This window comes from Zalophus californianus, chromosome 1 (genome assembly GCF_009762305.2).
Source record: "Zalophus californianus isolate mZalCal1 chromosome 1, mZalCal1.pri.v2, whole genome shotgun sequence".
Taxonomy (NCBI): Eukaryota; Metazoa; Chordata; class Mammalia; order Carnivora; family Otariidae; genus Zalophus; species Zalophus californianus.
This window is the reverse complement of record NC_045595.1, coordinates 46,238,778-46,264,577: the sequence shown is the minus strand read 5'-3', so window position 1 is coordinate 46,264,577 and position 25,800 is coordinate 46,238,778. Positions and strand designations below refer to the sequence as shown.

Genomic DNA, 25,800 nt, shown 5'->3' with positions numbered 1-25,800 from the left:
TATTTGCTATGTAAACTTGGGCAAGTCATTTAATAGCTTGGTGAACCCAATATTACAGGGTTCTTGTGAGGTTTAATGAGATTTCAAAAAGTTAAGTGCTTAGCACACTGCTTAGCATTTAGCAAATGCTCAACAAATTTGATTATCGGTTTTCAACCAAGAAATTAAAATGGGACTCATAGTCGGCTGGAAATCCTTGAATTTTGTAGGGTTTTGTGTTTTAAAGTCAGTGGAGCCAAGGAGGGGGTGCTCCAAAGGAGAGGTACCCAGAAAAAATTGAAGAGAGCTATTCTGAGGACACCTCAAAAATCAACCCAAGGTCGGCCCCTTTAAAGAGGGTGGGGCCACGTGACCTACGGGGTCACATGGCTGGAGGAACAACATGGCTGCGCCCTCAGTAGGGCCGGCTGGTGGGTGCTGCGCCCGGCTCGGTCTCGTCCTTGTGCTGCCGCTGCTCTTGCTGCCCGGCGAAGCGGCTGGGGGCAAAGAGGCCAGTACGGGCGCCGGTGGCGGCGCGGCTTCCCTCGCGGGCTCCTGCGGTTGTGGCACTCCCCAGCGGCGCGGGGACCATGGCAGCTCGACGGCCGCGCACCGATACTCGCGGGAAGCGAACGCCCCCGGCCAGGTTCCGGGAGACGGGCCGCTCGCGCCCACCAAGGTGCTCTTCCGATTTCGTGAAGGCGGGTGGGGTCCGCGGGGTTCTTGGACAGGGTTGGGATGGGCAAGGCAAGGGGTTTGCGGGAAGGCAAGTAAAGATTATAACCACACCCCAGATTGGGCACGTGCTGATCCGACTTGACGAAGAGTTCCTCTCCCCTCTTTGCCTCCCCAAGTCGGCGGGATCTTGGGGCTCAACTTAATCCTGCGAATTAGGGAGTTTGGTTTGAGGACAGTTGACCCTCCTTTTCTTACCTCTTACTCCTTATCTTCTCCTCACTCCACCCTGTCTTCCTCGTGAGGTTCTCGGGCTTTTAATTTTAAGGCCGACAGATTCGTTAGTCTTGGGTTCCTGTCTTAACTGTGAAGAAATCAGGACAGTGGGTCTCTGTGTCAAGATTGTTGTATTTTATCGATGGGCTCTTCTAGTAGACTCTGTTTCTTGAGGGCAAGAACTTGTCCTATTTATCTTGCTATTCTTAGTACTCTAGCACACAGGAAGGACCAAGGCAACTGTAGTTGCTTTTTTAGTGCTACTTATCTGTGCCTCTCCTAGTGCATGGAAGTGCTGTTAGCATTCATAAATGATAACATCAGTAATAACGATTACTTCATTCTTTCCAGGTACTTTGCATATTGGTATGGTTGTGGAAATAACTTAGGGGGACTAGAACTCAGATGTTTGACTCCTAAACTAGTGCTCCTCCTTGTGTACCAAGTACATTCTCTCCTTATTTTTTTAATCCCAGTTTTCTTTCCCATGGTTTAATTCTCAACAGTATTCAGGACTTAGGTGAGAGGTAATGTCCTCCAGCAGGCCTTACCTGACTTCTTTCCTTTTCTTCCCCTAAAGTATTTCCATATGCTGCCACCAGAGTAGCTCTTTACTCTGACATTACAATTACCAAAGATACTTGTCTCAGGTATCTTTCCCTAACTAGGGAGTCAGGGTGGTAGGGGTTAAGACCATAACTTTTTGTCTCTGGTATAGTGTTAGGGACCTGGTGGCTGGGCTTCTCCTTGATTCTCCATTTTGTGTAATTTTTGGCCTTTTAAATTTTCCTGTTCCTCAGAGGATGCGCTGCATTATTAGTGTTTATCTTTTGTGTGGTGGGAGCCCTGGTTATTGTTGTAGTGTGTATTGGCCATACATGATTTTAATTCTTTTCTACCTTTCCTGGTATTGATAATCAGTTCCTCCTTCCTTCAAAAGAGAAAGCTCTATGTCTTTTTTATCTGCTTTGTAACTAACAGGGTAGCTGTCTTACTGCATTTACACATTGATCTGTATCAAATTTTTCCCTAAAACCTTCTGGCCAGTAAAGAACATTCTGCATTTTAAATGCTGTAACTTCCTTTTGATTTCAGAATGAGATATGAGTGCCAGTATCTTTTATTTTTTTATTTTTATCTATTTATTTACTTATTTTGCCAGTATCTTTTAAATTACATTTATAAGATACACATTTTTTCCATTTCTTCAGAGTGGTTTTGTGTCAGGACTAGGTATTGTATGGGTCATTTTTGACCAGTTCTTGCATTCCTTCCCTCCCTCCCTCCCTTCCTTCCATACATGTTTCTATTTTATGCTCATTTTCACTTGAATTCACTTTCTATAATGTTTGGAGGCATCCTTTGCTATTAGGAAACTAGCAATTGCTGAGAACACAGTTCACAAGCCTTCAAGGACTCAACCTAATGATTGAACCTGAAGTAGCTTTGTTGTTGAGACAAAAGACTTCATAGGAGGCAGTTCTTTATCTCTCTGATCTCCTTGGTTTCAAGTATTTTGGTTCATGTGTAGATGACTTTGGTCTAATTCCGACACTTAGCCATTTATTCTGAATTCACGAAGTTCAATATTACAGGAGAGGTGCATGGTTGTAGTGATAGCGCTTTTTTCCCCTTTATCTTTAAAAAAATTTTTCTTTTTTCTTAAGACTTAATTTTTTAGAGGATTTTTAGGTTCACAACAAAATTGAGAGGAAGGTACAGAGATTTCCCGTAATACCCCTGCCCCTACACAATGCACAGCCTCCACCATTATCAATATCTTCCACTTGAATGGTACATTTGTTACAATTGATGAGTCTACGTTAGCGCATCATAATTACCAAAGTCCATAGTTTTCCTTAGGGTTCACTCTTGGTGTTATACATTTTGTGATTTTGGACAAATATATAATGATGTATATCATCCATCATTATAATATCATATAGTGTTGTATAGTATAGTATTTTCATTCCCCTAAAAATCTTTGTGTTCCTCAATTCATTCCTCCTCCTCATCCCCACTGGCAATGTCTGATCTTTTTTTAAAATATATTTTGGAGAGAGAGAGCATGAGCATGTTGGATTGCTGGAGGGGGGGCAGACTCCCCATTGAGCGTGGAGCCTGAAGCACGGCTGATCTCACAATCCTGAGATCGTGACCTGAGCCGACATCAAGAGTCAGACGCTTAACTGACTGAACCACCCAGGCACCCCTGTCTGATCTTTTTATTGTGTCCATAGTTTTATCTTTTCTGGAATGTCAGAGTTGGAATCATACACTATGTAGCCTTTTCAAATTGGCTTCTTTCTTTGGTAATGTGCATTTAAGATTCTTCCATGTCGGGGTGCCTGGGTGGCTCAGTTGGTTAAGTGACTGCCTTTGGCTCAGGTCATGATCCTGGAGTCCCGGGATCTAGTCCCACATCGGGCTCCCTGCTCGACGGGGAGTCTGCTTCTCCCTCTGACCCTCCTCCCTCTCGTGCTCTCTATCTCTCATTCTCTCTCTCTCAAATAAATAAATAAAATCTTTAAAAAAAAAAGAAAAAAAGATTCTTCCATGTCTTTTCATAGCTTAATAGCTAATTTCTTTTTAGCTGTGAATAATATCCATTGTCTGGATGTGCCACAGTTTATCTGTTCACCTACTGAAGGGCATCTTGCTTGCTTCTAAGTTTTGGCAGTTAGGAATAAAGCTGCTATAATCACTTGTGTGCAGATTTGTGTATGGATATTTGGATAAGTGCCAAATATTTTCATAAATACCAAGGAGCACAATTGCTGTAACATGGCAAGAGTATGCTTAGTTTTTTAAGAAACTGCAAAGCTGTCTTCCAAAGTAGTTGTACCATTTTGCATTCCTACTAGCAATGTATGAGAGTTCCTGTTGCTCCACACCCTCACCAGCATTTGGTGTTGTCACTGTTCCAGATTTTGGCCATTCTAAGGTGTGTAGTGGTTTCTCACTGTTGTTTTAGTTTGCATTTTTTGCTTGACATAGGAGGAGCATTTTTGCCATCTGTGTATCTTTGGTGAGGTATCTGTTAAGGTCTTTGGCCCATTTTTATTTTATTTTTATTTTTTTTTAAAGATTTTATTTATTTATTTGAGAGAGAGAGAGAGAGAAACAGTATGAGAGGGGAGAAGGTCAGAGGGAGAAGCAGGCTCCCCGCTGAGCCAGGAGCCTGATGTGGGACTCGATCCCAGGACTCCGGGATCATGACCTGAGCCGAAGGCAGTCGCCCAACCAACTGAGCCACCCAGGTGCCCTGGCCCATTTTTAAATCAGATTGTTTTGGTTTCTTACTGTTGAGTTTTAAGAGTTCTTTTTTTTTTTTTATGTTATGTTAATCACCATACATTATATCATTAGTTTCTGATGTAGTGTTTCATGATTCATTGTTTGCGTATAACGCCCAGTGTTCCATGCAGTATGTGCCCTCTTTAATACCCATCAGCAGGCTAACCCATCCTCCACCCCCCTCCCCTCTGGAACCCTCAGTTTGTTTCTCAGAGTCCATAGTCTCATGGTTTGTCTTCCCCTCCAATTTCCCCTGTTTTGGATAACAGATGTGTCATCTGCAAATTTCTCTCAATTGACTTACCTCCTCATTCTCTTGACATTATCTTTTGAAGAGCAGAAATTTTTAATTTTAATGAAGCCTCGCTTGGCAATTTCTTTTGTGGATGGTGCCTTTGATATTGTATGTAAAAATTCATCACCATACCCGTTGTCATCTAGGTCTTCTATGTTGTCTTCTAAGAGTTTTACAGTTTTGCATTTTACATTTAGGTCTGTGATCCATTTTGAGTTAATTTTTGTGAAGGGTGGAAGGTCTGTGTCTATTATTTATGTATGTGTGTATGTATGTATGTGGATATCTACTTGTTCTGGCACCATTTGTTGAAGAGATGGTCTTTGCTCTACTGTATTGCCTTAGCACCTTTGTCAAAGATCAGTTGATTATATTATGGAGGACTTTTTCTGGGCTTTCTGTGCTGTTTCATTGATCTCTTTGTACTTTCATCAGTACCCACTGTCTTAATTACTGTTAAGTTTACAGTAACTCTTCAAATTGGGTAGCATCAGTCATCTAACTTTGTTTTTCCCCTCGAGTATTGTCTTGGCCATTCTGGGTCTTTTGCCTGTTCATATATGCTTAGAATCAGTTTGTTGATGTCCGTAAAATAACTTTCTGAGATTTGGATTGGGGTTGTATTAAATCTAATTTTTTTTGTTTGTTTTCTGTTTATTTAGTTCAACAGATGTTTATTTGGTGTACAAATTTTATAACAGTTTCCTATGTCTTGGTCATAAGGAAAAGAAAAAGACGTATGCCCTACCCTCAAGGCATTTACCATTTCCCTCTGGTAGGTGTATACTCTCTCTGGGTATGTGTCCCTCCCTTCGTTCCTCCTCCTCCCTCCCTCTCTCTCCCTCTTTCTGCCTTCCTCTCTCTGTGTCTCTCTCCCCCCCATCTCCCTTCCCCTCCATGCACGATGACCTGTAAGCATCATTTTTCCATAGTGACAATACTATAGGAGGAGTATGTACAAAGCACTTGGAGAGGAAAAAATGATTCATTCTTCCTGTACAAATTAGGAAGTGCTTCAAAGAAAAAGTCACATTAGAGCTAGGGCTTGAAGGAGACATTTTCAGAAGCTAGGGATAGAAGGAGAGATTGAAGGAGATTCCAAAGAGGGGAATGGCATGGGCACAAAGCATTGTACAAATGTATGATGTGTTCTGGGTAATGTTAGTAATTTAAGGTTTCTGGGGGTGACATTTTTCACACTTTTTAATGTAACACTTTATAACTGTGAGTCTTTTTTTGTATTTTAATTCATTTAATGAGCACTTGGCAAGATGAGAGACACACACACACAAAAATAAATAGCTCTAGGCTTTCCCTCAGGGAATTTACAGTTTCACTGGAAAGTTACAGCAGTAAAAATTGTATGGGAAACAATTTAGATATTTTAAAGTTTTACTCAAGTTCCTTCTGGTTAAAAATATGTATAATTCTCATTGAGAAAATTATCCTAACAATTTCTGCACAGGTTATTTTGTACGAGGTAGCAAAATGTTTTAATCTCCATGTGTCTTTGAAAACAGTTGCTTGAAGGGCATTTAGAATCATGGGGTGATTGAATTGTAGGCACTGTCTCTGTATGTATGGGTAATTTCAGTCCTGATTTCCTATCTGAGAATGTTTCTGATCAGGTAATGCTTACCCAAGTGTCAAGGCACGATTGAATTTAATGTCATCTCTTCCATGAAACCTTTCGTCCAAGAAGAAGTGGTTTTTCTTTCCTCTAAATTTCCACAACATTTTACTGTTGTCTGAAGGCAACTTGTATATTCTCTTTGGTGTTCTATGTGTAGTTGTCTGATATTCTACAGGGGAAGCAGTTTTAGACCTTTTTCAATCTCTGTATCCACCCCCCCCCCACTCGCCCAGTGTCTTACACATTTTAGCCATTCTGTAACAGTTTCTTGAATGATCTGTTACCTTTTTTTGGTGGATACAATATTGAGAAACTGCTGTGGGAATAAAGGGTATCCCATACTTTCTAGAGAAACCTTTGTAAAATATTCTTTTGCTCTATCTCATCCTCCTAAGAATCCAGTAACAGGTATTATTCCCCATTTACAGGTAAGGCAACTGAGGCTTAATAGAATCATAAATCCCAGGGCTTGAAGGAACTTTAATGCTATTCCATCTACAATTAGTGTCTGTCTTTGAGGACAGTAGAGTAAGAGAATGGTATAGATAGATAAGCCTTGTACAGACGGCTAAAGCAGCAGTTTGTGGGTAGATCCAGGGATCATGATTCTCTTTTCACCCCACTTTCTCCTGAGCCTTCAATGTATTACATTAGATTTAAGGAGAGAAAAGAAGGAAAAGGGAGAAGAACTGCACAAAAGTATTCATATAAGCTTATCTCATTTTTGTATATAAGACAAAAATATCACAGTAGCAAGTGAAAGAAAACACAAAACCGGCTTAAGCAGAAAAAAAAAGTGGGAGAGGGAACATTCATGGGTTCTCATAGTGGGGAAGTTTGAGAGTAGATATGGCCCCAGACACAACTGGTTCCAAGGCCTCAGGGAGATCTTCCTTTTTGACTATCTCCTGGCTCTTCTTTTTTCTGTATTTGCTCCATTTTCAGGCAGTGTCTCTGTTTCTACTGAGGAAGTAGCTGGAAGAGAGAGTATCCCTTTTCTCATAGCTCCAGCCAAAGTTTTAAGATTAACTTTGACTGGATCATGGGCCTATCCCTAATAACATCTCTGTGATCAAAAGAATGCCACAGTTGGCCATGCCTGAGTCACAGTAGGTGGAATAGAGTCATCAGCTCTACCTGAGCCATATAGAAGGTTGAACAAATGGTTTTCAAAGGGATGTCAGTTGTTCTGACAAGAACAGGAAGGAATGAGGGCTGGGTGGGCACAAGTAATACATGCCCACTGCACCTGCCTGGAGTGTGTAGCCCAAATATGGTTCTCTCTCTCTCTCTCTCTTTTTTAAAGATTTATTTATTTGAGAGAGAGAGGGAGTGCACTGCTTGGGGGAGGAGCAGAGGGAGAGAGAAACCCAAGCAGACTCTGCTGATCCCACAACCCATGAGATCACGGCCTGAGCTGAAATCACAAGTTGGACACTTAACCCACTGAGCCACTCAGGCGCCCCCCAAATATGGTTCTAACGGCAATAGAGTCACCTTGACTTATGTATTTTTGACTTGAGTGGCAATGGCACAAACCGTGGTGTAGCAAAGGGGGTTTTAACTTACTTTCAACAAGGAATGGATTGTTTGAATCTGGAACTTCAGTGAAGACTTGATTAAAATGGTTCTTTTTATGTGGTTTAGGGTCCTTTAGAGTGAAACACTTAATGCTCTGGATTTCACTAGAACAATATTTTCCATTTGTATGACAGAAAACTTCATTTCATTCGTGTAAATTGGAAATTATGATCCACTCGGAACAATGCAGGATATTTTTATCTATAGCCTCCAGAACGGAAACTTGGCTTATTCAGTGTTGGTTATCTCTGATGGGTAGTGAAAGAAGAAGAAAAAAAACTAGGCCAGGAGTCCACAGTGGAAGTTGTGATTGTGTTAGCATTGTTGGTACTCATCTTGAGGGAGAAGAGGATAAAAAAATGAGGTGATTGTAAAACTTTATTAGGCACAATGGGCACAGCTTCCTGTGTGTCTTCTCTTTACGCCGAGGGCTGAACACCTGTTCTCAGAGTAGGACCTACTTATCTGCTGCTGGGAAGCTTTTTTTAACTTTTAATCCTTTATGAAACCTCATATTAGATCATTTTAATAATCATTTTAAAACTACACTTGGAGCTTTTTTCTGAAGTCTTCTATATTTCTGCTTCTCTGCAGAGCTGCTTAAAATTCTGACTTCTAAGGACTGAGGAACGTTGTGTGTGTCTCAGACATTTGGAGGATAATCAGAATAATGTGTACCTAGTTCAGTCCTTGCACAGAGTCTTAAACAGGTTTCACTACAATGCAAACATACTATCTGTGTCCGGGACTGTGTTAGAACAAGAATTTTTACAATTACGAATAACTCAAGTGCCAAATTCCTCATCATATTTATGATTTCACTCAGTCAGTCAATAAAGTGTTTTTTTTTTTTTGAGTGTCTATCCTGAACTATGCACCATGCTAGGCACTGGGGATATAGAAATGAAAAATATTTGTGAATCCCAAAGAGCCTAGGATCTAGGGGAGGTGAAAACCCATCATTAAAATACGTGTGTGTCAGTTGTTAGGATAGATGGAGGTATTTATCAGAGGAACCCAGATGAGGGGCATATGACCGAGCCAGAGGAGGGAAATGCAGGCAGTAAAGATCTAGAGGAGATGATCTTGAATATTGACTATTTACATACAAAGTGTAGGTGGGACACATCACGAGGGAGACGGTGAGAGATTAGGCTTTGATGGTTAGATACTTTATTTTACCCTGAAAGGTGATGGGGACGCATAAGGATTTTAAGTAGGAAAGTGATATGATCAGATTGACACTTTATTTTATTGTTTATTTTTTGAACAGACAGTATATTTACATGGTTTAGAAAAAATTATAGAAGGGTGTATAGTGAAAAATTTTATACTTACCTGATACCCTTCCTCTCAAATAACCACCACATGAGTTTCTGACATGTCTTCCTGGAGCTCTGTTCTGCAAATATAAGCAAATACAAAATAGGTGAATCTCTATTCCTTTTCCCCACCTCCTTTTCGCACAAATGATAGCACGCCATGCTTACTGTGGTACACATTGCTTTGTTCACTTTAGTTCTTTGTCTTGGCAAGATCTCTCCATATTAATTTATTAAAAGTATCTTTTTTCCATGCTGGGTGTGGAGCCTGCTTGAGATTCTCTCTCTCCCTCTGCTCATCCCCACTCATGATCTCTCTCTCAAACAAAAATAATAAATAAATAAATAAAATAAAATAAAATAAAACATTCTCTGAGATTGGTCACTCCCTCAAATTAGCAGGTCATTTCTCTCCTATTTCACCAACTACTTATACTTCCGCCTTCTCACTCCAACCCTTTGCAGTTTGGTTCCTGTCTCAGAAGTTCAGTGAAATCTATTTTCACTAGTCACAAGTGACCTGTTTTAGTTTTGTAATCTCTTACTGATTAACGTATGATGGGGAAGAAGATTTAGCATAATACTGGAAAGAAATTTTTAAAATTTAGATAAATCAGGACATGGAATTGGTTATATCATAAAAGCAGAGACTTTCTAATCACTGGCATTTCTGGGAATGTACACAGGCTCCCTCCCCTAATTTATCTGCTTCTGGTGGGAGTTCTCCCTACTGTGTATTCTGGATTCTGCATCAAATGAAGTGTACTGAAGGCAACTACCATGAATTCCTTCTTGCTAACTCAAGCATATTATGACTTAATTGGAAAGATCTTGAAGGCTTATGGAATTCTGGGAGTCCTGATAGTGAGTGGTTAGCAACCACAGTGATTGGGGGTTATGAAGGACAGCATTATTCTAGTAAGAAGTCTCATCAGACCCTGCCCTGTATTAATACCTTTCCTTTGGTTTTGGTAATACTCTTTTGTAGATCCAGTGTTTTGCCAGATATGGAGATGGCACACAGCCTGACCCCTTTCCCAGTTTTATTTTTTGTTTTGTTTTGTTTTCGTCATCTTGGGATTATTCTTGGGAACCGGCTCTTTATTTTGAAAGCTGGTAAATAAGGGGAAAGAGTCAAGAATTTATCTTGCCTTTCCCATGAATATACCACAGAGTAGCTAAATAACTGAATAGGGGAAGTTTCTCTTTATAGAAACATTTCAACAATAAATGAAGAAGATATGATAGGGGCGCCTGGGTGGCTCAGTTGGTTAAGCGACTGCCTTCGGCTCAGGTCGTGATCCCGGGCTCCTGGGATCGAGTCCCGCATCGGGCTCCCTGCTCGGCGGGGAGTCTGCTTCTCCCTCTGACCCTACCCCCTCTTATGCTCTCTCTATCTCATTCTCTCTCTCAAATAAATAAATAAAATCTTAAAAAAAAGAAGATATGATAGAATTGGAATATCATTTTGCAACCCCTGATGAATTGAACCTTGATGGCTGGTAGCAACAGCAAAAGAAAAGAGAGTAACCCATACACTCTGTGCTTCTTAATGAGGAAGACACCACCACCTGCAGAGGAGTCTTACTCCCCCCAAATCAAACCTGAATCTGATAAAGCCTCTAGATTCAGCTATCAATTTTCAGGAGGTACAAAGTACAGGGGATATGATAAATAAACTACGTTATAAGGCTGCGGTCAACAAAAATCTTGACTCTGGGAATCTCAGACAAATGACCCAGTTTCTTCAACAAGTAAATTGCAAGGGGGAAAAAGAGGTAAAGGGGGAACCTATAGATTTAGATTCCTAAATGCCATATTTTACAAAAAAAAAGAAAAGCCATAAAAACTATAATGTTTAGGGATGCATAGTTAAATAATTAAAGTGCAAATAAAATAAGGTAGCAATTTATATAAAAGTCAGGATAGTACAGTATGGTGACTATAGTTAATGCTATATTATGCATTTGAAAGTTGCTAAAAGAGATCTTAGAAGTTCTTATCACAACATTGGGGAGGGCATGTGCTATGGTGAGCACTGTGAATTGTGTAAGACATGAATCAGACCTGTACCCCTCAAACAAATAATACATTATATGTTAATAATAAAAAATAATTTAAAAAAGTTCTTATCACAAGAAAATTTAACTGTGGTAGTGAATGTTGACTTGTGTTGATCGTTTCATAATATGTACAAATATTGAATCATTATGTTGTATACCTGGAACTAAATAATGTCATGTATCAGTTATATCTTAAAAATAAGTTAAAAGTCGGGACAGTGGTTTTTCTCTGTGGTGAGGGGAGGATTTGTGTTCAAGATGGGCATAGGAAGGGCTTTTGGAGTGACTGGCAAGGTATTTCATGGAGGGTGGCTTATAAGGATCTTTAACTTACAATTTATTAAGCAATATATTTAATGCTTTTTAAAATGTTTGTTGTAACTAAAGAAGATTTTAGGTTTTAGGTGGTGTAGTAAAGGTGTTTCCATTCTCCTCCGAAAACAAGAACAATAATAGAAACAGCTGCATGCCCTGAATTTTCTGAGCAGTGATCTGTAAGATGAAGTAAAAACATCACTAGAATAAATTTGAAATACTGTACTGGTTAACTTGGGTCTCCACCTGATTCCTTATAGAACTGACAAAAAGTACACAGTATTTTTTAGAGAAATAAAAAGCCATGCCTTTCTGGAACTGACCAATCTTTTTAAAAAATTTTTTTATTAAAAAAAATTTCTTTTTATTGAGGTGTAAATTGACCACTTTTTTTAACCCCCCCCACACCTGCCTGTGGCAACCACCAATCTGTTCTTTGTATCTATGAACTTGGTTTTTGTTTGTTTAGATTCCACATAGAACAGAGATCATATATTGTTTATCTTTCTCTGACTTACTTTACTTAGCATAGTGCCCTCAAGATCCATCCATGTTGCAGATGGCAAGATTTCATTCTTTTTTATGACTGAATGATATATGTATGATGCATATGATATAAAAGGACATATATTTATATACACACATGCATACATACTTATATACATACAACAATTTTTTTTGAAGATTTTATTTATTAGAGGGAGAGAGCATGGGGGAGGGGCAGAGGGAGAGGGAGAAGCAGACCCCCCACTGTGCAGGGAGCCTGATGCAGGGCTTGATCCCAGGACCCCAGGATCATGACCTGAGCCGAAGGCAGACGCTTAACCAACTGAGCCACCCAGGTGCCCTCATACCACAATTTCTTCATGGGTTCATTCAGTCATGGACACTTAGGTTGTTCCCATGTCTTGGCTATTGTAAATAGTGCTACATTGAACATTGAGGTGCATACATCTTTTTGAATTAGTGTTTTAGTAAGTACCCAGTAGTGAAATTGCTAAATTATGTGGTAGTTCTTTAAATAATATTTTTTAACTTTTTGAGGAGCCTCCATACTGTATTTCATTGTGGTTGCACCAATTTACATTTCCACTAACAGTGCACATGGGTTTCTTTTAACCACATTCTTGCCAACACTTGTTATTTCTTGTCTTATTGATAGTAGCCATTGTAACAGATGTGGGGCATATTGATAATAGCCATTCTAACAGATGTGAGGTGCTATCTCATTGTGGTTTTGATTTGCATTTCTGTGCTGATAATGATGTTGTACATCCTTTCATGTGCCTTTTGACTGTATGTTTTCTTCGGAAAAATGTCTATTCAGATCTTCTGCCCATTTTTTAATGGGAGTTTTTCTTTTTTGCTGTTGAGTTGTATGAGTTCTTTTTTTTTTTTTTTTTTTTTTTTAAAAGGATGTTGCAGTCTTTTTTTTTTTTTTTTTTAATGATTTTATTTATTTATTCATGAGCGACAGAGGTGGGGAGAGAGAGAGAGAGAGAGAGAGAGAGAGAGAGAAGCAGAGGGAGAAGCAGGCTCCCAAGGAGCAGGGAGCCCGATGCGGGACTCGATCCCAGGACCCTGGGATCATGACCTGAGCCGAAGGCAGACGCTTAACCATCTGAGCCACCCAGGCGCCCGTATGAGTTCTTTATATATTGTGAATATTAACTCCTCATCAGATACATGATTTGCAAAAAATTTCTACCATTCATTAGATTGCCTTTTTATTTTGTTGATAGTTTCCTTTGCTGTACAGAAGCTTTTTAGTTTGGTATAGCCCCACTTGCTCATTTTTGCTTTTGTTACTTTTGGTGTTGGGTTCAAAAATCATCACCAGCACCTGTGTTAAGGAACTTACTGCTAATGGGATTTTATGGTTTCACGTCTTATGTTCAGGTTTTTATTCTATTTTGAGTTAATTTTTGTGTATGCCATAAGATAGTGGTTTAGTTTCATTCTTTTGAATGTGGCTATCCAGTTTTCCAACACTATTTATTGAAGAGACTGTTCTCTCCATTTGATATTCTTGGCCTTTCTGTTGTAAACTTATTGACCATGTATGCATGGGTTTATTTCTGGGCTCTCCGTTGTTTCATTGTTTGTTTTTATGCCAGTGCCATACTGTTTTAATTGCTGTGGCTTTGTAATATTGTTTGAAATCAGGGAGCATAATGCCTATAGGCTTGTTGTTCTTTGTCGAGATTGCTTTGGTTATTCAGGGTCTTTTGTGGTTCCATACAAATTTTAAGATTGTTTCTTCTATTTCTGGGAGAAATGCCAGTGGAATTTTGATAGGAATTGCATTGAATCATAAGGATGCTTTAAAAATACTAATTCTTCCAATCCATGAGCATGAAATATCTTGCCAGTGATTTGTGTTGTCTTCAGTTTCTTTCCTTAATGTGTTGTTTTAAGTATACATGTCTTTCACTCCTTTGGTTAAATTTATTGCTAGATATTTTATTTTTGATACAATTATAAATGAGATTGTTTTAATTTGTCTTCCTGATAGTTGGTTATTAATGTATAGAAATGTCACAGGTTTCTTTGGTATTGATTTTTGTATCCTGCAGTGTTACTGGAGTTTGTTTATTAGTTTAACGGTTTTTTGGTGGAGTCTTTGGTGTTTTCTATATATATCATCTGCACATGGTGACATTTTTACTTCTTCCTTTATAATTTGGATGTCTTTAATTTCTTTTTCTCATCTAATTACTCTGGCTAAAACATCCTATATTAAATTGAATAAAAGTGGCAAGAGTGGACATCCTTGTCTTATTCCTGATCTTAAAGGAAAAGCTTTTAGCTTTTTACCATTGAGTATGATGTTAGCTGTAGGCTTGTCATATATGGTCTTTATTATGTTGAGGTATATTCTGTCTATACCCACTTTATTGAGAGTTTTTATCATAAATGGATGTTGAATTTTGTCAAATGCTTTTTTGCATCTACTGAGGTGATCATATGTTTTTATCGTACATTTTGTTAATGTGGTGTATCACATTGACTGATTTGTGGATATTGAACCAGCCTTTCATCCCAGGAATAAATCCCACTTGATCATGGTATATAATCCTTTAATGTATTGTTGAATTCAGTTTGCTAATTTTTTGTTGAGGATTTTTGCACCTATGTTCATCAGAGATATTGGCCTTTAATTTCTTATTCCTGCAGCATCCTGTCTGCTTTCCGTGTTAGGATAATGCTGGCCTTATAAAATGAGTTTGGAAGCACTCCCTCCTCTTCAATTTTTTGGAAGTGTTTGAGAAGAATTGGTTATAATTCTTCTTTGAATGTTTGGTAGAATTCACCAGGGAAGCCATCTAGTTCTGGATTTTTGTTTTTTGGGAAGCTTTGATTACTGATTCAATTTCCTTAGTAGTAATCAGTCTGTTCAGATTTTCTATTTCTTCATGATTCAGTCTGGTAGGTTGTATGTTGCTAGAAATTTTTCCATTTCTTTTAGGTTGTCCAATTTTTTGGCATATAATTATTCATCGTTGTTTCTTAATGATATTTTATATTTCAATGGCATCATTTCTAATATCTCCTCTTTCATTTCTGATTTTATTTGCGTATCCTCTCTTTTTCTTGGTGAGTCTAGCTAAAGATTTATCATTTTTATCTTTTCAAAGAATCAGTTTCTTAAGGTAGATGTTTATTGCTCTGAAATTAGAATTTCTTTTGCTGTATCTCATAAATTTTGATTTATTTCCATTTTTATTTGTGTCATGGTATTTTTTTATGTAACTTTGATTTCTTCTTTGGCCTCTTGATTGGTTAGTAACATGTTTAATTTTCACGTATCTGTGAATTTTCCAGTTTTCTTTATAGAATTGATTTCTAGTTTCATATCATTTGTGCTTGGAAAAGATGACTGATACGATTTCAGCCCTCTTAAATTTATTAAGACTTGTTTTGTGGCCTAACCTGTGATCTGTCCTGGAGAGTGTTCCATGTGCACTTGAAAAGAATGTGTATTTCTTTTGCTTTTGGATGGGATGTTCTGTATATGTCTGTTAAGTTCATCTGGTCTAATGTGTTGTTTAAGGTTGCTGTTTCCTTATTGATTTTCTGTCTGGGTGATCTATCCATTGATGTAAGTGGGATATGAAGTCCCCGGTTATTATTGTGTTGCTGTCTGTTTCTCCCTCTAGGTCTGTTAATATTTGGTTTATTTATTTAGGTGCTCCTATGTTGACTACATAAATTTTTTACAAATGTTATATCCTCTTGTTGGATTGGCCCCTTTATCATTATGTAGTGCTCCTTGTGTTTTATTGTAGTTTCTATTTTAAAGTTGATTTTGCTCATATAAGTATAGCTACCCCAGCTTCCCGTTGGTTTCCATTTTCATGGAGTATCTTTTTCCTTCCTGTCACTTTCAGTCTCTGTGAGCATTTCAAGTGAGTGTCTTGTAGATTGCATATAGATGGGTCTTGTTTTTTAATTTATTCAGACACTCTGTGTCTTTTGATTGGAGAACGTAGTCCATTTACATTTAAAGTAATTATTGATAGGTAAGTACTTATTACCATTTTGTTAATTGTTTTCTGGCTTTTTTGGTTATTCCTCTCTGTTCCTCTTTTATTCTCTTACTCTCCTTCTTTGTGGTTTGATGTCTTTCTTTATGGTATGCTTATATTCCTTTTCCTTTATCTTTTGTATACTTACTATATGTTTTTTTTTTGTGATTACCATGAGGTTTACACGTAACAACTTATATCTATAACAGCCTATTTTTAAGTAGGCAATTTAAGTTTGATTGCATTCTAAGGCTTAACATTTTTACTCTCTGCTGCCATGTTTCATGTTTTTGATATCTAGTTTTATATCTTTTCATCTTACTTATCCCTTAACTAATTGTTTTAATGAGTTATTTTCACTACTTTTGTCTTTTAACCTTCATGGAAGCTTTATAAGTGATAAATCTACTATGTTTACTATATATTTATAAATATCATATATTTCCTTTTCTTGTGGCTGTTGAATTTTCTGTTGTGTGGATGACCCACAATTTACTTAACCTGTCCACTACTGATGGACATTTAGTTTATTGCCATTCTTTTTCTGTTAAAAACAGAGCTGTAATAAGTTGTGCTGGATACCGAAGGCTGACATTTCAGAAAGTTCAGTAGGTGCTTACATATTTGTGGAATGAATGACGGAACAGAAGATAAATGGCTTAGAGAGGAGCAAGGAGGGATGTGACAGGGTGAGACTGGAGACAAGGTGACTGGTTGTGAGACTCCTGCAGTTGCCTGGGAATAGAAAGAGGGGAGAGATCCAGTAAGATGGAGTGATCTCTGTAATGCTGGGATTAGGGGGCAGGAGTAGTTAAGCATGATTTCTTGGAGTAATGGTAATACATTGGACAAATAGACATTTATTACCCATATGTCATAGTGAAAAGAGCTCCGTTTTCATTGGGAAATATATGCACAGAATTAAAGACAACCACTAGCAAAGAGAGTCAATGGAAACAGAAAGTAGGAATCAATGATTGTTGATTGCTACTTTCTGTTTCTTTTAATCTTGTTTTTCTAGGTCTTCTGCTGTTATTGCTAAGTCACATTCTTTCTTTTTATTCCAACTAGTTATCTCTCTTTGGCTTCCTTTTTTTCCTTCCTCAATCTGAACCCTTATTTTATGAATTAGAGGATTCACAATTCTTATGCTGCTAGGAGGTCAATGAATTGATTTTTCACTCGTCTGATTAGAAAGTAAGATACTCTGTCTGCAGAATATATTTCTGACAGATGGTATGATTGTGTTCTTTTTTAAAGAAAATTAAGATAGAATTACATACCATAATATTCACCCTTGTAAATTGAACAATTCAGTGTTTCCCAGTTCGTTCACAAGGTTTCACAACCATCATCAGTAATTCCAGAACATTCCAGCACCCCCCAAAAGGGGGTCCATTAGCAGCTGTTCCCCATTTCTTTTTCCCTCCCACCCCTGGCAACCGCTAATCTACTTTATGTCTCCTTGGATTTGTCTGTTCTGGGCATTTCATATGAATGGAATCATATAATATGTGGCCTTTTGTGAGTAGATTATTTCACTTAGCATAATGTTTCCAAGGTTCATCCATGTTGTAATATGTATTGGTACTTCATTCCTTTTTATGGCTGAATAATATTCCATTTAATGGATATACCACATTTTGTATATCTGTCATTTGATGGACTTTTGAGTTTCCACTTTTTTGACTATTCTGCATAATGTTGCTATGAACATTTGTGTTGCTATGAACATGGATATTTGTTTTCATTTATCTTGGACATATAGGAGTGAAATTGTATCATATGGTGACTCTTTATTTAGATTCTTGAAGAACCAAGAGACTGTTTTCTAAAGCAGCTGCATCATTTTACATTCCTACCAGCAATGTATGAAGGTTCCAATTTCCACATCCTTGTCAGTACTTGTTACTGTCAATCTTTTGGGTTATAGCCATGCTAGTGGGCATGAAGTAGACTCTCTTTTTAGTTTTTACTTACATTTCCCTAATGATTCATGATGTTGAGCATAGGCCTGCATTTCTTAACTGAATATTTTTGGTGCAATCCTTAGGCACTATGTTTAGTGCTGGAAATACAGATGTGAACAAGGCAGTCCAATGGCCTCTTGGAGTTTAGAGTTTATGTGAGACAGTATGTAGGAGCAAAGTAATTGCAATTAGAGTTTTAATAAGGAATCAATTAAGAAGAAGGACATAATAAGGACAAGACATGGTCCCTTATTAAACTTCTTAGATATTCCATTTCAGTGATGTAAGTCTTTCCTATTTCATTGGAGACCTACATTCACTCAGTGGTTTTTAAGAATATTATATATGGCTTGCTGGAGTGGGGGGTGGGTGGGAGGGATGGGGTGGCTGGGTGATAGACATTGGGGAGGGTATATACTATGGTGAACGCTGTGAATTGTGCAAGACTGTTGAATCACAGATCTGTACCTCTGAAACAAATAATGCAATATATGTTAAGAAAAAAAAAAGAAGAAGATAGCAGGAAGGGAAGAATGAAGGGGGGGAATCGGAGGGGGAGATGAACCGTGAGAGACGATGGACTCTGAAAAACAAACTGAGGGTTCTAGAGGGGAGGGGGGTGATGGGTTAGCCTGGTGATGGGTATTAAAGAGGGCACGTTCTGCATGGAGCACTGGGTGTTGTGTACAAACAATGAATCATGGAACACTACATCAAAAACTAATGATGTAATGTATGGTAATTAGCATAACAATAAAACTAAAAAAGAATATTATATATGGCATTTTTGCATTTGATTTTAAAAATAATTCGAAAGAAATGAGATCATATTAAAGGAAAAACATACTCAAATGTATAAAGAAGTGGAGTGTCTCCCTGCCTTTGCACTCCAGCCATTAGCAGCATGGTGACTATTGCTCCTGACCTGTTTCCATGGCATATATCAAGTAGACTTTTGACTAAAGAACTACTTGCCCAGAGAATTTTCATTTCTTTTTTTTTTTTTTAAGATTTTATTTATTTGACAGAGAGCAGGAGTGAGAGCAAGAGAGAGCACAGGCGGGGAGCAGCAGAGGGAGAGGGAGAAGCAGGCTCCCTACTGAGCAGGGAGCCCAATATGGGCTTGATCCCAGGACCCTGGGATCATGACCTGAGCCAAAGGCAGACGCTTAACAGACTGAGCCACCCAGGTGCCCCTCATTTCTTCTTTTTTTTTCATTTTTATTTATCTCTTCACACAATGTGGGGCTCGAACTTGTGACCTGTAGATCAAGAGTCACATGCTCTTCCAACTGATCCAGCCAGGCATACCAAGAATTTTCACTTCTTTTTGAGACCAGTCCTTCACTTTCATAGGAGCATGGAGTGATGTTACTGATTGTGCAGTGATTTCTGTGGTGGGTATGTAGTAACTGTTGGGTGCTTACTGTGTGCTAGGTACTCTGCCCTTTATACAGGTCCACTTTGGCTGTGATGGCATGACTCCCTGTCTTCCCTTTCACTGCAGATGGTCCGCATCCCCGCCGGAGTGTTTACAATGGGCACAGATGATCCTCAGATAAAGCAAGATGGGGAAGCACCTGCCAGGAGAGTTGCTATTGATGCCTTTTACATGGATGCCTATGAAGTCAGTAATGCTGAATTTGAGAAATTTGTCAACTCAACCGGCTATTTGACAGAGGTAATAGGGTTGGAATGGGAAGGAAGAACTTGTTCTTTTCTGTTGATTAGCCATTTTTTATTATGTGCCCCCTACTAGGCTCAGGAGCTTATATATTTTTCATCTAATCCAGTTCTCATAGCAACCCCATGAGGCCGGTTATTTTTCAGTTAGTGAAGTGAGGATTAGAAAAGTGGTTTGCCCTGAGATGCACAGCTAGTTAGTGGTGGAGCTGGGATTCAAGCCTGGCCAGTGAGATACCAGGGCCTCTTTTCTAACCATTATACTATATTGTATCAATGCTTTACTATACCAGAGAGTGCCACTGCCTTCTCAGGCTTTTTGAGATAGCTGACAGAATCTAAAATCAGACCACTTTTCCCTCTCAAAAAATTGCAGTTTGTTCAAGAAGCATTACGTATTTCATTAAGCGAAGTACAGCTTTTCAATTTTGTGATTTTTTTTTTTCTTTTTTTTTCCTGTTTTGTTTTAGAGAGAAAGAGAGAACATGTGGTTGTGGGGTGGGGGGTCTTGGAGGGAGAGGGAGAGAGAGAATCTTAAGCAGGCTCCATGCCCAGTGTAGAGCCCGACGTGGGACTCAATCTCATGACCCTGAGATTATGACCTGAGCTGAAATCAAGAGTCAGATACCTAACTGACTGAGCTATCCAGGCGCCCCTGTGATTTTATTTCAATGCCCGATGACTCATAAGCTCTCCTGTAGCAATTCCAAGTTATTCTCTGGTCATTGAATCCCAAAGCAAGGTTCTGCAAGTGGATGTTTCTTCTAAAAGTGAGTAAGAATAAGGAGTCTTTTTAGTTTATGAAACTTTCTCTAAGTGTCTAAAATATACTTGTTTTGTAGGCTTCCCATTTTCTTTCACCAAAGGACTTTACCCTTGCCTTCGTTTGTGGAATCCTTGTTTTATTTCCTCCCACCCAGGCCCAAAACATTATTTTCTTTTAAATAAAAAAGTAATTTGAGAGTAAATGCTGAAAGCAAAAAAATGTTCAAATTTGGTTTTGCATCATCACATTTCTTTGGAATTTACTAAAATATACAAAGTGTTTTCTCTTTTGTACCTGTTTATTGTAAGCAGAAGTCCCTCTTCTTTTTGTTTCATAAGGATCCTCTCAGATCAGTTTCCTCAATAGTCTATGTAAGTTAGAAGACTTGTAAGGGAACAAGCTCCCCTCAGACTAGGGTTCTCCATAAAGAAGATAGAATAAACAGAATTTAGGGCATTCAGGAACATGGATGAGGATAAATGACATCTGGCTTTTTACTTCCCTTTCACTCAAGTTTAGCACTTCCTTTAATTATGAGGCAGATGACAAACCCTAGTAATAGTAGCAGTACCTATAACTTTGTCACCAGTAGAAATCACAAACATTTTTTCGTCACGTTATTGTTGTAGATATCTTGAAATATTGTTTCCATTCATCCTTCCTTTAGAAATTATGATAATTGGGGTGTCTGGGTGGCTCAGTTGTTAGGCGGCTGTCTTCGGCTCGGTTCAGGTCATGGTCCCAGGAAGGCTCAGGTCATGATCCCAGGGTCCTGGGATCGAGCTGCACTGGGCTCCCTGCTTGGTGGGGTGGGAGCCTGCTTCTCCCTCTCCCTCTCCCCCTCCCCCTGCTTGTGTTCCTGCTCTTGCTATCACTCTCTGTCAAATAAATAAATAAAATCTTAAAAAAAAAAAAGAAATGATGAGAATTATGAGACCTTCCATTAGATCTTATTTAATATATTAATAAAGAGCATGTATATATTATTATACCACAAATTTATTGGTATTTTGAAATAACAATTTTTCTTCATAATCATATTGATTTTGTTTTGTGTATTTAAACATTTCATTCTGAGAAGGAGTTCCCTAAGCTTCACCATACTGCTAGGAGGGTCCAGGGCACAAAAAGTGTTAAGAACCCCCACTTTGGATAAATGTTTCATATTTTTATGATACTTTACAGTTTTTTTCTGTCCCTCCAACTTCATTTTATATCACACTCCACTTACCATATTCAAGCCCAGCTGGTCTTGTTTCTATTCCTTGAAAACTCAGCATTCTTTTCCAGCTTGAGGTCTTGGCTCATATTTTTTTCCCCACTTGGAATTTCCTTCTTCCCTTGCCCATCTCCCTTTTACTATGGCTGGTTTCTTCTCATTCTGAGTCATCTCAGCTTAATGGCCCCTTCTCAAGGAGACTTCCTCCCCCCTACTCTATTAAAAAGAGGCTTTTCTTGATACTCTTTACCTTACAAGGTCAATTAAAGTTGTAATTATTTTCTTCCATCCTTTCTTTGACTTGAGTTTTGTCTGTGCCCCCACATGTAAGTGCTATTAAGACAGGGACTGTGCTTATTTAATATTGACCTCATATCTCTGTCATTTAGTTCATACTCAGGCACAGAACAAGGGTGGGTACCCAAACAGGACATGTTTGAAACTTGTTCATTGGATGAAGGGATGGGTTAGGTGCTTAGGCACTTTCCCACAAGGGAAAGAGGAAGAAGAAAAGGAGTGAAGAAAAGATGACAAGCTCTGATCAGGGAAAGGAGTTTGAGGTATTTGTAAGGCCTGAACTACAGGGATCCAGTAGGGAGTTAATATCTAGTGAGGACAGAACTGGCCTGGAGGTGGAGATGTGAGGGTCATTTGAAGTGCATGCTGCTGGTCATTAAAGCAATGAGATTGAAGGAGGTTGTCTAGCAGTAGGTCAGTGTATCTCAAAGTGTGATTTCTTGGCCCGCCTATATTACAGTCACCAGCTGAGCTGTTCACACTTGAAGATTCCTTGGCCTCCCCCTGGACCTCCAGAATCAGAATCTCTGGGGTTGAGGAGCAGTAATGTGTAGTTGTGATAAGCTGGCCAGGTGATCTCCACTGCACAAAGCTCGAGAGCCACTGGTGAAGAGAAAGAAGAGCCAGGGCAGAGCACTAGGGAACAACAGTGTTCTAGGGGCTAGAGGAAGAGCCTATGTATTTCAGGAGATGATTAAGAAGAGTCAGAAAGAGGAGGGAAGCTAGAAGAGTAGAACCACGGAACCCAAGGGGTTAATGTGGGCGTTTGCAGTATGAGGTCACATGCAACAAATAAAACAAGGTAGATGACACTCAAGACAGTAATGTTAAATGAAATAATCAAAATACAGATTTCAGTCTGATGCTTCAATTGGCCACTTGAGATTTATAAACACAGTTGACCCCTCAGGGGAGCTAGAGTCTATCAGAATATCAGCAAACAATGTCATTTAATTTTTTTAACTAGATTGCTGGAGCAGAACAAAGGACAAAGGTTGATTATGTAATCTGACCTGTAAAGAATATTATTATTTTCCAAGTCATTTGAAATACCTGGGGAGATGTGTTTCCATCAACAGGAGCAATCACGTTCTCAAAAGCTAATCTCTTCCAGTCTGCATTCTTATCAGCTAAATGAGTCTGAAAAGACAGTGATCTCTGTAAGTGATTGATATTAACCTGTTTTAATAGGAGGCCAGATGCTTTTAAGTCATTTCTGAATCCTCTGGGAAGTCATAAGAAAAACTAAAGTTCATTTGGACAAGAACAATCACTTTTACGGTGCACAAAGAAAACAGTACATGTGAAATATGTGGGTACAACCTTTCTGGATTTTTATTTCCTTCTTTCCTTTTAGGCTGAGAAGTTTGGTGACTCCTTTGTCTTTGAAGGCATGTTGAGTGAGCAAGTGAAGACTGATATCCAACAGGCAGTAAGTAATGTCTAAACAGGCTCTCATATCTCTCTACTGCTTGTTGGAAAGGGCTTGGGTGAAAACTCCAAACTACCAGTGCACCTTCCTCAGCCGCCTAGCACCTCACCATTCCCGCTCTAGATTTGCCCATGAGAGCAGGCCCATGGGCCAAGGCCCCATGTCTTGAGGAAAATGGCACAAGTTCAGGATGGTAGCTGAAAACGTGTCAGGTCTGACTTGAGTTTCTGTCTTGTGTACCCGAGTGACACATTGTGTTGCTGAGGAGGGCTTAGCTAGGCTCTGGACATTTCTGGGTTTCTTTGCTTATAGTCATTTCTAGAATGGAGGGTTAAATGTGAATATTTTTTTAACTTCTGTACGTAAAGTCTTGATCTCATCGGGTGCTAGTGTGGAGAGAGAGCTTCCTATTTAAACATTCATGAATTCCTACAATCAGTGAAGTATTCATGAAAGGACCTTTGGCTCTGGGTATTCATAGGAAATTGAGCCAGGGAACTGGTCTTATCATCTAAGGGTGTACCTGCTTTCACAGAGAGGATCCAGGGAATGTGAATTCGGTGTGTTTTTCTCAGAAATCATGGAAACAGTGGACTGGGCTTCCATAAGCACCTGCGTAGTGAGCAGAACTTGGGATTTCTGTATGTTCGAGTATTTGTTTACACATGTCTCATAAGGAGCCAGAAAACAGAAAAACAAGGGAAGGATTGTACGTAAGCTAGGAGGTTGAGGGTTTACAAAACAAAGGGAAGGGAATGCAGAAGAGGCAGGAGGTAGTGAGAGAAGAGAGGAAATGGGGTTGCAAGGGGACTGATTAAGATACAGAGATTGAAGACAGGAATTCAACCCTAATCTTCCTTTGTTACACAGGTTCCCTTTCAATTGCCTGAACTTGGTCTTTATGTGTTGGCGTCACTGTTCTTCTCTTTTGCGAGCAGCAGTGCCAAAAAAATTAAACCGTCCTGGCTCCCGTTTTCTTTCTCTTCAAATGAATGTAGCAAAGGTGGTGGGGGAGAGGAGGTAAAAGCAGACTTGCTCTCGATTCATTTATAGGAGAATCGGGCCACTTTTTTCTATGTATTTTACATAAATGTTTTTAAAACATGACCGAGCTCTGTTTGAATTTCAGGGTTTTTTTTTCCTCATTACAAGTTTTTATTATAGGTCTATTATGTAATGATACACCTTTTTTTTTTTCTTTTTTTAAAGGGCTTTGAGGTCACATTGGCCTAGTGTTGATGAGCCAGCAGCTCAGGATGTGGTGCCTTGTTTTAAGATATGGAGTTCAGATGAGGGAGGGCCTTTGTACTTATTTTTGAAATTTGCTCTTTCAGATACAGGGCCTCTTGTCACTTGAGAACCTCCGAACACATTAGGCATAAAGGCAAAGGCAGATTATTGCTAGGCTCTGAGGGTGCCCTCTAAGTACCTAGCAAAGTGTGTGTGCTTGTAACTAGGACGATAACAAGCAGCTCTCACAGGAGCCTCGTGTTGGTCTCTTGCTTAAATGCTCATAATGGAAGAGTAAACCTTTTAAGCGTGTTTAGAAAGGGCTGGAATGAATAAAATGAATCTGTTGATGATTTGAGAGTGCTAAGTTTTTGTTTTTTCAACCCCCTCTTAGGTCTGACATACCCTCATGCACCAGACCTTTGTTTTTTTTAAGATTTTATTTCTTAATTTGAGAGAGAGAGCGAGCGCATGAGCAGGGGGAGGGGCAGAGGGAGAAGGAGAAACAGGCTCCCCGCTGAGCAGGGAGCCTGATGTGGGACTCCATCCCAGGGGATCCCAGGGGATCCCAGGACCCTGGGATCACAACCTGAGCCCGAGGCAGATGCTTACTTAACCCCTTAACCAACTGAGCTACCCAGGCTCCCCTGCCAGACCTTTTATTAACCCAGTGTTTCCAGAAGCATAGGACATGGGATGGTCCAGGAGAAGACTTGAAGTGAAACAGGAGATGAGTTAAGGTAATATGTGGCAAAGCATAAGGTAATCCTGAATCATGGAGTGAGAAAGTTATTCCCTTTTCAGATCTCTTTCAAGACCTGTGTAAGTCAAGACAGAAATTTCATTTCGGGGGTAGCATGTCATTAACACTCAGCAACACTTGTTAGTTACCTTTTAAACACACAAAATCAGCCTTGGAACCTTCCCAGGCTACAGCAGCTAACTAGAATTTAGTAATATTGTTTACTTCCATATAGTTATTTTATAATATTGTTTATTTTCATAGAATTATTTTAAATGTTTCATGTAACTTTTAAATAAATGTAAATTATTTTAAATGTTGTCATAAATGTTCTTTTTGTGACAGGTTATACCAGTGATATAAATTTTCCTTAAAAAATAAACAACACAAATACAGAAAACCACACAAAGCAAATGTTTAGCTTACTTAGTTATCCTAAGGTAAACATGCTTATAACCATCACCTAAGTCAGGAAATAGAATTTCTCTGCCTGCCC

The 25,800-nt window shown here is 39.0% G+C and overlaps 1 protein-coding gene across 3 annotated transcripts in view; it reads left to right on the top strand.

Annotated features, from left to right (window-relative positions):
- The first annotated feature begins 366 nt into the window (after window positions 1-366).
- SUMF1 (sulfatase modifying factor 1) overlaps window positions 367-25,800 on the top strand; it is a 97,708-nt gene continuing 72,274 nt past the window's right edge. For 2 of the 3 annotated variants that reach the window (XM_027586483.1, XM_027586481.1), the window contains exons 1-3: window positions 367-658; window positions 19,443-19,616; window positions 23,258-23,332. In XM_027586483.1, coding sequence (XP_027442284.1) covers window positions 383-658; window positions 19,443-19,616; window positions 23,258-23,332 — 525 coding nt within the window. In that variant the 5' untranslated portion in view covers window positions 367-382. The remainder of the gene's footprint in view (window positions 659-19,442; window positions 19,617-23,257; window positions 23,333-25,800) is intronic. The other variant, XM_027586482.1, reaches the window with a different exon arrangement.